The sequence below is a fragment of the Microtus ochrogaster genome, chromosome 1 (genome assembly GCF_000317375.1).
Source record: "Microtus ochrogaster isolate Prairie Vole_2 chromosome 1, MicOch1.0, whole genome shotgun sequence".
Lineage (NCBI taxonomy): Eukaryota > Metazoa > Chordata > Mammalia > Rodentia > Cricetidae > Microtus > Microtus ochrogaster.
In genome coordinates, this window is record NC_022009.1 from 120,758,741 (window position 1) to 120,771,833 (window position 13,093).

Sequence of the window (13,093 nt, forward strand, 5' to 3'; positions counted from 1 at the left end):
TCTCTCTGTGTCTTCCTCTCCACCCCCAGTCTCTCCCCTCCACTCTCTCTCCCCTTAGGGGATGGGCAGAGGTTGATGACAGACAGCCTTTGATGAAACATGAACTAACTGTTTTGTGTGTGGTCTGCTTGTTCATTTCCCTGCCACCCAGACCTGAACAATCACACAGAAACTATAAAATTCCAACACTTATTGATCTATTAACTCAAACTTCTTTTTTTTTATTTAAATTTTATTTATTTATTTTTTATATTTCTTTATTATATATACAACTTCTGCCTCCATGCATGCCAGAAAGAGGGCACCAGATCTCATTACAGATGGCTGTGAGCCACCATGTGGTTGCTGGGAATTGAACTCAGGACCTCCGGAAGTGTAGCCAGTGCTCTTAACCTCTGAGCCATCTCTCCAGCCCTAACTCAGACTTCTTATTAACTAATGTTTACATCTTAAATTAATCCATAGTTCTTGTCTGTGTTAGCCACATGGCTTGGTACCTTTTATCAGTGAAGCATTCTCATCTTGCTTCCTCTGAGTCTGGCTGGCAACTACAGACTGAGCCTTTCCTTTCCCCAGAATTCTCCTAGTCTGGTTGCCCTGCCTATGCATCCTGTCTGGCTACTGGCCAATCAGCACTTTATTAAACCAATGTGAATGACAAGTCTTTACAGAGTGCAAGAGCATTATCCCACAGCAATGAACCACAACCACCATCAGTAAAGCACCGTGACTCTAAGGGTACAATAATGCCATGAATACCTTGGTGGTAGCCATCATCTCTCTAATTGGTTTTATGGCCCATGCAACAAGAGGAAAACTATGCCTGGTATTGGAAATCTAGCAAACTACAGGGCACTAATGAAGGTATGATACTGAAGAAGAATCTACAGCTGCCACTTTACCAAACTCTTTACTAAGGTAGCAGAATCCCTAACTAGAATGTAAATTGATGTGGGATTTCCCTCTGTATGCTGTGATTACCACTGGTTAATAAAGGAACTGCTTTGGGCCTATAGCAGGGAGGAGTCAGAGAGAAGCCATGTAGCCCCGCTGGAGCCAGATGGAACTTTACCGGGTAAGCCACAGCCACGTGGCAATACACAGATTACTAGAAATGGGTTAGATTCAAATGTAAGAGTTAGCCAATAAGAAGCTAGAGCTAATGGGAAGTTGTCAAATGGCCTCGGAAAAGAGTAGCAGAAGATGTGGTATGGACTTTTCTAGGACAAATATCCCAGTTTCTTTTCTTTTTTCAAGATTTATGTATTTTATGTGCATTGGTGTTTTGCCTGTGTGTATGTCTATGTGGGGGTGTCAGATCCTCTGGGACTGGAGTTACAGACAGTTGTGAGATTCCACGTGGGTGCTGGGAATTGAACCCAGGCCCTCTGGAAGAGCAGTCATTGCTTTTGACCACGGAGCCACCTCTCCAGCTCACAACCCAATTTCTTTCATGAAAGGTAAATTAGGCATTAATAAAAAGCTCCCGAGATCATCACTCAAAGAGGTGTGAGACTAATTTGGACTTCTTGACAGTTCAAAAGTTAGGAGACAGCTAGACTTTTGGATGGTGATTATTTGGTGAATATTGTTAAGGAGGAGGTGTGTATAAAGTATATGATGTCATGTATTTTCTATCAGTGAGATAGCATGTCCTGGAGGGGACTGGTAACGAAGAGAGAGGGGAAATAAGAGAGCTTGGCAGTCGATGCTTGCGGGGTTGAAGCATGAGAACTGGGCTACTGTCATTTTGTCCATTGTGCGCACTTCTGCTTCATAAAGAAGTAAAACAAAGTGCACTGCCTTCCATTGCAGTTAACCCAGGCACAGATCTCCTATCTGCAGAGAGGAACATTCTCACAAACCAACACAGAGAAGCTACAACAAACATGCTTTTCCTTTCTTCCCCTGCCACTCACAAAGAAGCAAGGGATGGCCAGGAAGTACTAGCATAAATAGAGGAAGCCTGGGCTGCTGAAGCTGGCAGAAGCCTTGGACATCCTATGTGCCAATGTTAGGAGTGACACAGCATTCCTAATAGGGGACCCCAGACAACCTAGCATGGTGAATTTTATTAGGTATTGGGACACCTCTCATGAGGCCACATGCATGAGAATTCTTGATGCGATGGTCACTTCCTGTAAGTCACTTTAAGATGCTGAATGAAAAGCAATCAGCGCCTCTGTGTGTCTCTACGTAGTAAGTGAGTTCTTGGCAATGGTCGTTTCTGCAGCATGTTGTTGTTCTGCGCCAGAGGACTGGTTGGAGGAGATTGCATAGCTTGCGTAGGGGAAGCCCAGCTGGAGTCCAGAAGGGCGACCAGCAATGTGCTGGTGACATCATTACTCACATTCTGGAGCTTGGGGAAGGAAGCCAACCTGGGAAATTAATGAAGACGTGTTCACGCAGGGCATAGAGACGATTCTTGTTTCAGTGCTTTATTTCAGTCTAGTGGAAGAATGTTTAACAAGCCTTTAAAGTAAACTGGTCATGCTTCCTGGGAAATAAAAGCAATCAATCAAACTCAAATAATCACAACCCTAGATTTGACGCTTACACGCTCAGGACTGAACAATCTCTTCAAGGAAGCAGAGTCCAAGAGAGTGGGTGCTTTGTTCCGAGAGGGAAAATGAAATCTGTACATCCACTGCCTCTTTCTGTTAAGAGATGCATTCTAGTCATTTGGATGTTTGCTGTAGTCAGATGGGCAACTTGGGGAACCCTCTTGTACTTGTTTGAGGGAACAATTTGATTTTGATCTTTTCAACAGGATAGATTTTTGTGCTACATGGGATTACACAATTTTGTTTATATTTAAATAATCTCTGCTCTACCTGCCTCTTCAAGATGATTTCTGCAAGCCGTTTCATAAATCTGTCTTTTGAACTATTAATGATATGAAAACCGCAGCCTTTTTTTTTTTATGTGGGATGGAGAAAACTTCTAAGAAAGAACAAAGAGTCACAGGTGAGAAGATGGCTCAGGAAATAACATGCTTGCTCAGCAAACAGGAGAGCTAAACTGAGTGCAGATCCACGCACAAGCCGGATGTGGCAGTGAGACACGTAACCACAGCACAGGGGAGGGTCAGACATGGCAGGATCCCCAGGGCTCGCTAGCAAGCTAGTGTCGGAGTTCAGAGACCCTGACTAAAAACAATTGAGGTGGAGAACAACTGAGGAAAACACTCCACACCGATCTCTGGTCTCCACGCAACATGTGTGCACGCGTGAACACATACATGCATAATAACATAAGCACAGATCCTCCATGCTTCATAGGAATGACTATGTTGAAGGGTTAACATTCACATCATCTCTTAGTGCCCATTTCACTTGCTTCTAGGTACAGAAGAAAAACATGCTTATTCCTATCCCTGTGCGTATCTTTGTCTACACGACAGGGACATCTGGATGCATGCTCATACTGTCAAATCTGGCTAAGGCATTTAGCATTTAATGACAGAAACAAGACATTGCTGACATTGAGGGGAAACAGCAACAATAAAACAAAACCTGAAGGAATAGCTTGCCAAGAAAGCAGGTCCTCACACCCAAGGGTCGCAGTATAGATGCATGCCACCCTTTGCAGAAGCTACAGATACATGAGGGAACAGCTTCTGGGGCCTTGGGGCTACCAACTGTCTCATCTTGTCTTAATTTTTGATTCAATATTACTTTTTTGGCCTTATATTAACTCAAAGATAGACCCTTGGTTTTTCTGCCATCCCGAAGCCCAATCATAAAAACAAGTACAGCACATGCCTTCCAGAGAACTCTGTAAGTCACTCAGGATTTTGCCTGTTAAGTACAACTTAGCAGGGTGGGTAGTAGAGCTGGAACTATTGCTCATCAGTTAAAAGCATTTGCTGCACCTACAGAGGACCTGGTCCAGGTCCCAGCACCCATATGGATGCCCTCACAATCATCTTTAACTCCAGCTCCTGACAACCTCTTCTGGCTCCTTGTGTACATGGCATGCACATGGTACATGCACACACATAGGAAGAGGAAGGAAGAGGGAGAAGGAGACGCTTCTTGGGACTGGAGAGATGGCTCAATGGTTAAGAGCATTTGCTGTTCTTGCAAAGGACCAGCGTTCAGTTTGAATCATGTCATGAAGTCCACAATTGCCCATAACTCTAGCTGCAGTATCCTCTTCTGGCTTCCATGGGCAACATTAGTCACATGCACATAGTCACAGACACACATAGACACCTAAATAAAAATAAATTACCTTTAAAAGGAGGATAGCTTCTTTCTATAAGCCCTTTTCTCTTCCCACCAGGATAACCCCTTTGCATTTAAAAGTTTCCCTTCTAGTAACTGTCAAATATGTATATTCTTTTGGTCTGGTTATCTATATATGTGTGTGTAAAATACATATATATATATGCATATATACATATATGTATACACACACATACATATGCCCTTCATGTTTTTAAATGATGTCTATGATAGGCCCCTGATCAAGGGTCAAATAAGTGTTCTCCAAAAGATGAAATGTTTCGGGAGTCGAGTACAGCATAATCACAAGTGATTTCAGGGTGGTGAGTGAAGATGGAGAGTCAACTAGAATAAAAAGGTCGGACTCAACTGTCTTACACTATGGCCGGCACTTATTTGGAACATCCTAGAGTCCTGCTTCATCCTTCAAAGCCCCCGCTCCTGAGGGCTGAGTGGTGATGTCTGGCTGTATTCAAGCCCAGCCTGGTCTCTGGTGCTGGGATGAATAGCATCCACACTAAGGGCAGGGAGGATCTTCTCGAGCAGCCAGCACCTCTGAAATCTTACCCCATCTGTTGCTGGTCATCACGGCAACCCCCCATCTCTGCCCCATCCTCCTATGCAGGAGGCTAGGTTGAAAGAGGTAAAGATGAAGGAACGTATCTTAAAGCTCTCCCTGAGGGGATGGTAAGTGTGGGCTGTACCATAGATGCTAAAAGATCTGAAGAAATAAAGGTTTCCCTCTAAGTGTTCCAAGCAGAGAACAGAGGAAAAGGCCTGTTTCTGCATGCGTATCCCACAACCTCCCATCTGCCAGTTGGGTTTTTATTACCTCCAGAAGCAGAAAGTGGAAGCATTCATGATTCCTGAGGAAGCAACCACTGAAGGAGTCAACAACCCAAGAAACCAGGTCCTTAGGGTCCTCAGCAGAAGCTAGGAGTTCACACACACATAAGTACATCACTTCATGGCGGCGTGGAGAACGCAAAGCCCCGAAGGGGAGTGTCTCTATTTGAAACTCAAGCGAGTAACTTACAGCGCTATGCTCAGGTGGGAGGCTGACTCACTGGAACTTCAAAGAGCCACGTTGTAAATTTAACCTCAGAACCCAAAAGACAGCCTTTTAAGAATTTAGTAGAAGTATTTTTAGGTCACCAGACAGAACTCACAAGATGTGGGTCGGGGCAGCAGACAGAAGAGAATGGGTGACTTCAGGCACCGTGGGTGCTGGGCACTCTGCTCCAGAATAACCAGCTGTTTCAGTCATTTGACGAAAACGTTCATTCAAGACAGCTATTTGACTAACATACCAAGGGGTCACCGAAATGTTTGCTCATGAATCAGAGCAGCCACGGAGTCCACAGTGGCCCCGGCTCACCCCAGGCGGCTAGACGCCTAGAGTAAGCTCAGCCCATCCTCAAGGCCCGACTTCAACACCTGGAGTGTTTTCTTTGACAGAAGTGTCCCCATGAAAACCAAGTTTGTCCTGTCAGTTTTAGACGCCTACGTAAGCAAGGGCCAGCCAGTCTTCCCTCAGCACGGAGGCCTGTTTTCTCTCCTCAGCCCATTTCTTGATATTCAGGCTGCTAGGAAAAAGTTGGTCATCGCTGAACTGGCAGTTACAGAGGAAAACCCAAACATTGTTGTGTGATAAAAATAATTTAAATAGCAAAAGAAACAGTCGATCTAAAATCAGTTCTAGTGTTTTCGTCAAATTCCTCCTGGAGTGCAGGTCAGCTGACCTGGCACCTGTAGAAGCAAACAGGAAGAAACTGTTGCGGTACCAGGTAGGGACTGACACCCAAGGGTGTCCTCTGACTGACACACCAATGACAAGGGACATGCATGCTGACACACACATACACACACATACACATACACACACATACACACATACACATACACACACATACACACACATACACACACATACATACACACACATACACACACATACACATACACACACATACACACATACACATACACACACATACACACACATACACACACATACACACACACACACATACACACACATACACACACACACACACACACACAGTGTTAAAGTGTGGCTCAGCAGTTAAGAGCACTTGGTGCTTTCGCAGAGGACCTGAGTTTGGCTCTCAGAACCCACAGGGCAGCTCACAACCATCTGTAACTCTTCTGGCTTCTGCAGGTCTTGCATGCACGTCAGCACACCTCTAGATACTGAGGAGGATGGTGTTCAGGTCAGAAAGGACTGAGTTCACCCTGGCCTCTCACTCGGCTGGTCTTAAAGCACACGCAGAGGAAAGAAAGGCTGACTTTCATAGCAACCCGCCTGCCGGGACACAGCCACAGACCTCCCCGCATCGGGCCAGAAGCCCCACTCATTCGGTGAGTTTCAGAAACTCTGGCCATCAGAGGCTGACCCCTGAACTAAGCGAGCAGAAACTTCAGGGGGCACATACAGCAACTGAGATACAATCAGAGTCATCGCTGGACAACAGCATTGCCGTGGCCAAAAGCAGTAGATAGAGTAAGATGTTCTGGAAGCTCAGCAGAATCCATGATAAACAAATCCATAGCCATACACACCAGGTCAAAGTTGAATGGCAAACGCAAAGACAGAATACGGAAAACATCTAAGGATAGGGACACAATGCATAGAGACCCAAAGCTGCCTTCTCAGCAGAAACTGGAGATCAAGGCCAAGGAAAGGTGTGGGACTCTTCCTCTGTGCTGCTCAGTAGGGAGGTCCCAGAGGCACCCCAAAACTGCACAGGCCGCAGGCCCAGTGCTCTTGGTTGTCCACCAGAACTGGATGAGAAGATCCTATTTCTGAAGAGACTGTCATTTGGGTTGCAGGACACCGAGAAGTCAAGTTGTAACTGGGTCGATGCTTCCTCCCTGCTGGCTAGGTTTCAAGTGCTGGAAGGCGCTAGGCAGGATGCTGGGGAGAAGAACAATTAATAATCTACCCAGTTGTGGAACCTACAAGTTACACCACCAGCCTGCCAGGCAAGCTATACCACTGGCATTAAAGGGTGACGGTTAGGGAGATAACCGTCTACTGGTTGGATTGAAGCCCACTCTACAGACCGATACTGTAAACCTGACCCAAAGACCATGGCTGGGAGATTTGCTTGCTAAAGTATCTGAAGCTGGACTTTACAGCCCTGCACTTTCTGGATGTCCAGGAAACCTTCTTAGCCATCACACACCCAGCAAGCAGTCTCACTAGGTCTCGGCTTCCTTTTGCTTTGCAGCATCTTGCACACGGGTTGACTGGGCTCTAGGGGCAATGGGGAGCTGGGCGTGTTCAGGTCAGGCGTTCCTGTGGTGGGATCTTCCTGGTATGTCCAGCAGCTGGACATCTGGAGATGCAGAGTGGAGAAACAGGCAGGACCTTCTTGGTGAGGGGCACGCAGGCCAGGTTTTCAGATCTCCTTGGCCCTATGGCTAGAAGTTGCCTCGAACAGTGAGAAATAAACTAATGTGGCCCATGAGGACTGGCAGCTGTTTCTAGATTTTTTTCCCATATGACCCAACTAACTTGTTCCTCTCGCAGGCAACCGAAGCCTTCAGTCTTGGACATGCAAGGAGGAAATAGTCGTGCTTTTCTTGCCTGGAATATGAGTGATTATGAAGATTCCCAACAGAGAGACTCCCAAAGGGCTATTCTCGTTAAACAGAGTAAATCGCCAAGGCCTTCCCTGCCCTCCAGGCTGCCCAAGCTGCCAAGGAAGGAAGAGAAGGTAAGCTGCCATTTTTCTGATCCATCCTAGAAAAGTCACACTGTGGACTCAAGAGCCATTTGATTCTAATAGTTTCATAGTTCCCCTTCACTTATAAAACCAGATTGTAGTCTAGATTTCCTCTCTAAGTGTCCCGATGTGGAGAGCTGGGCATGAGTCTCACCGTGTAAGAAAACAGGAGGGTGTGTGGTCCCATTCCTAGCAGTGTTTATCCACCACATGGCTTGACCTGGAGAGGACGGTCAGGCCCCTAATTCCCACAAGCTGAGAAAAGAGCCTGTAGGATGGAGGCAGACCTGTACCTCCCCTGAGAACCCTGCACATGCTCAGAACGTTTAGAACCAGCTCACGCTCCTGGCTCTCCCCTTAGGATCTGAAGCATCTTAGCAAGTTGAGTAATTTCCTTACATGATTTTAAGAATAAATAAGATGGGGACAGCAGGTAGCTTTCCTGGGAAATCTGGAGCGTGAACAATGAGGAGCAAGGAAGTGCAATCATCCATCCCACCATCGTTTTCAGAGGGCAGTCTCCTGCCTTGGCCTCCTGGACCATCCCACAGCACGGTGCATTTGTCATTGCTCAATGTTTAAGACGAGGTTTGACAAAGTTTCTATGATAGAAAGGAAAATAGAACAGCTCACACCCAGTCAGATGCCTGTTTTGTACACGGGGTGCTGTCTTGCTTCCTTGAAGAGTCCTTGGAAGGTTCTAGCACAGAACTTACCCTGTGCCCAGAGAGCCCGCTCATCAGCCATCACCCATCACCCTTTGAAGCTTTCTGCCAGGGAGCTGGACATATCCTCTGGGAAGGTCCTGGCCCAGGGACACTGTGTGAAAAATGGGAGTTCAAGGGCTACCGTCCCAGGGGGGCTGACTTTTGGGCAGGCAGTGACTGAGGCAGTGATTGACATCTGTGTAATGGAGAGTTGGACCAGCTAGATTATCAAACTCATTTTGAGCATGGTCACACATTAGTTCCAAATGCCTTCTATCACCACTAAATCTAAACAAAGATTTTACATTTTGCTTTAAAATTTTTTGCTTAAAAGATTTTTTTTTTACTTTCAAATGGTTTAAAATTTAGAGAAAATTTTGCAAGAACAGCAGAAAGCCCTTCTTTTATACTCTTCAGATCCATCAATTAATTTTAATTGCTTTGATGTATTTTCTCCCTCACTACGAATTTAAGTATATGTGTATAGACCCCGCCCCATGTACTATTTGAAAGCAATTGCAGACACACACATACACACACATACAGAATTTAAGTATATGTGTATAGACCCCGCCCCATGTACTATTTGAAAGCAATTGCAGGCCCAATGTAATTTTATTTCTAGACACTTCAGGGCGTATTTCCTAATAACAAAAATGTTCTCTCATATCACCATGGTTACTGTTTAAAGATTTAGGTCTACAATTCACAATCAAATTTCACTGAGCTAAGACAGCATGCTGGGGTCACACATCACAATTAGTTACGTGCTAAGTTTCTCTCCATTTGCATCTTCGTCTTCATCTTTCGTGGCACTTGTATCTTCCAAGGGTGTGGGCAAACTCAGGCTGTTTTCTCCAGGTGGGTTTGTCTGCTGTCTCTATGCAGGCTGACTCAGACTGTGTGGCATGTGTAGGGAACCCTGACAAACAGCCTGCCAACAGATGTGGGTTGAATTCATCTCCGCTGAACACAAGCACATCCCTTCTTTAAAAGAAAATAAATACTGTGTCGTTCAAAATAAGCTTCTCATCAGGCAGGCTTACGCTTTAAAATTTCAGGATACATTAGAAACTCATTATCCTCATCTGTGTTTTTGGAGGATCTCAGAGTTGTGGACATTTGAGAAAACTCCCATCTTCTTCATGGTAACCCCTCTTCGTGGACTTAACGCCAAGCAATCGTTCTTACATATTCAAAAGCCAATAATGAATACAACATGGGAAAAGCACCGACAGGGCACCGCCCACTCGGGCAGTGCTGAATGCTGGCAGTCATTACTGTTCTAGAGAGGTTGAGAGTGTGCCGAGTCTCCCAGGCTGGCCTCAAACTCACTACGTAGTTGAGGATGACCTTGAACTCCTGATCCCTGTGCCTTCACCTCCAGAGTGATGGAATTACAGCTCGTGCATCCACGCCTTTCCCATTCTTACACCGTAAGAATCATAATTGTACCCAGAGCCACTGAGAAGTGAAAACTGTCCTTGCGGTGATGCCCAACTTACCTTACCTGGAGGGAGGAGGAAACGGGATGTTTACTTGTGCTATAGGATGTATTTCTCTATTTATAAACTTGAGGGCTCAATGACATTATTTGTAAAAAAGTACAATTTAGGGTGCTTAACAGTATGAAGTATTCTTGTACACATTTACATAGAATGCACTAGCAAATGTTTTTGGAATTCAATTGGGCAAATATGTTTCTCCAGTTAAATTCCTTTCTTTCCAAAAATTACAAACATCTCTCAAGTTCTCTCTTCTCTTCCATTTGTAATTCCTCCATCTTGATTTTTTTTTCTTCTCAATAGGTAGTGACCTAAATGTTGGAAAATTTACAGGCACAGACCCCTTGAACACCATTCATTTCTATTTCATTCTCAGCTTGCCGGTATTCTTGTGGTCTTTGAAATTCCAATGTACCAACGCCCAATGCATTCTTTTTAAAGAAATTCTTTCACTTGATGCATTCTTCCTGTCACTCCCTCAATGCCTTTGAGCTCAAGATTAGATTCTCAGATGTTAATGTGCAACAAACCCCGTGGAGACCAAATTCAGATGCAGATTATGCATGGGTCAGCAGCAGGTCTGCAGTGGGTTGGCCATTCTGCATTTCTGTCCAGTTCCCGGGCAACACGCCTTGTGGATGATCTGGGGGCCAGAGGATTTGACCATGAATTGAATTTGGAGACAGAACAGAGGGAAGTGGTCGGACAAGGGGAGGGAGACTGGGAAGGCAAAGCCAACAGCACTGGACTGTCTTCAGGAAGATGTAAGTGCTTCAATATGGCTGCATATTGGAGCGAAATGAAGCTGGGCCCTGTGGAGTGTGCTGTGTGGTTTCACCTACTCACTCAGGAGGCTGATTAGGGAGAATCACTGAGTCAGAGAAACTGGGCTCAGGTTTGGTGACACAGTGAGATCCTGTTTCTTAAAAGAAAGTGAGCCAGTGGAGGAGGCTTGGTAAACTGTTACTTAAAGGAGGAGTCTGAGGCAGGAACCTGCTTGGTTTATACTGAGTTCAGGGCCAGCTTGAGAAACTTGGTAAAACCCTGTTTCAAAATTAAAAAAAACAAACGAGGCTGGGGATTTGGGTTAGCAGTGCCTAGCATGCCTGATGCCCTAGGTTCAATCCCCAGTAACAGAGTGTGTGCACCTGTACAAAGAGTACCTGCTGATGAGGCTGGGGGGGGGGAGGCGGCTAACTCATGTGAGTCCCATAATGCTAAAGCCCTTGGGGTTTACTGGGCTGCTGCCGTTTTAAAGAGAGAGGGGCAGGATTAGCACTGTAGAAAGGTTTGGAAGTCAGCACTGATGAGAACTGATGAGACTCTGTGCCATGAAATGGAGAGTCCGGAGGGCATGACACCACCCAACTGAAAACAGGGGAGGACTGAACGACGAGGGGGAGAGGTGATGGTTTGAGACAGAATCAGACCAGCACACTCCAGGGACGGGGAAACGGGCTGTTGGCGGAATGAGGGGGGTATAGGTCGCACCCCCAGAGCTCAGTGTGAGAGAGGACTGGAGGAGCCGGGTAGAATTTCACAGTATGGAGTTAATTGTGCTTTTTATGTTAAAGATATTCAAAAGTCTAATCTAAGCCAGGCCTGGTGATTCATGCTTGTAATCCAAGCACTTGTGAGGTCAGAGATAGGAGGGTAGTCACAAGTTCAATGCTAGTCTGGTCTACATAGCTAATTCTAGGCCAATAAGGGACCACACAGTAAGGTCATCAGGAAGAGAGAGTGGGGAAAGAGACAGAAGAGGCTACTTCCTATCAATCACAGCTGTATCTGGCTCCCTCCCAAGACCATTTGAATTGTAAGTACCACTGGGTTGAACTCTTCAGTACCTGGATCAATCATGGACCTATGCGCACATTTGGAGAGAAAGAGACAGTAGTGTTCATCATGAGGAACTGGTTTGTGTCATGGTAGGGTCTAGAAAATCCATAGTTTATACGGTTGGCTCTAGGGCTGGCTGGCAGGCTGGGGCCAGCAAAGACCAATGTGCAGTTGGATCTGGAGGTGATCTGGATGCTGACTCCTCTTCCCAAAGGTTGGAGAGAAGGTCTGCTCTTTCCAAGTCTAAGTCCTTCTATCTTCTGATTGAAATATGAATCTCATCTAAAAAAAAAATACCCTTACAGCATGTCCTACACTGGTGTTTGACCAAGAGTCTGAGAAGAACGGCCTTGCTAACTTGACACATGAACCTCACCATCAAGGCACCCATCTCATCCAGTTGTGAGGATTAAATGATATAAGAAAAATACATCAACCATCCAACAGAAGAGTCCAGGCAGGAGGAGACCATGGCGGAATTCAGACTGTGGTGTGCATATACAGCCTTTGTAGAGGGCTTATAAACAGAAGCTGGGACCTTCCTTCTTTAACGCAGCGTCAGAGGTCCACTGAGAGAGAGCTGAGAAGGGACACTAGGAAGATACTGCAGCCCAGAGGGCTGGGGCTCCATGCATGGCTACAAGGGGGAACCCCAAAGTTACAAAATATGAGAAGGGGAAGCCCCACTGTAGTCCATGCCTGTCCTGTAGAAAGGACCCGGCAGATGCTTCTCATCCGCCCTGTGTGCAAGGAGAGGGTTCATTCAGCTACCGAAGACTAAAACCAGCAGGCGACAAGCACGCTGGTGCTCGTGTGGGTAAACTTCACACAGTTGCCAGGGTCTTGTCCTACTGAAGATATGCTATGGGGCTCTCAAGCTGTGGCAACACGCCCTCCCACTCCCTCCGCCCCAGATCGTGAAAAAGTTGCTTGCTGGTCATTTACCACCATTTGGGTTCTGGGGCTCTAACACCATAAGGCTTAGCAGCAAGCACCCTTACCTGCTGAGCCAGCCTCTGGCCCCTGGACGCGCTATTTAAACATGCAGGGTTTGGAGTAGA

The 13,093-nt window shown here is 46.0% G+C and overlaps 1 protein-coding gene across 1 annotated transcript in view; it reads left to right on the forward strand.

The window, feature by feature from the left end:
* The window catches only part of C1H4orf45 (chromosome 1 C4orf45 homolog), an 82,119-nt gene that overhangs the window by 61,129 nt on the left and 7,897 nt on the right, over nt 1-13,093 (forward strand). Inside the window, exon 4 of the mRNA XM_005344121.1 lies at nt 7,786-7,972. Coding sequence (XP_005344178.1) covers nt 7,786-7,972 — 187 coding nt within the window. The remainder of the gene's footprint in view (nt 1-7,785; nt 7,973-13,093) is intronic.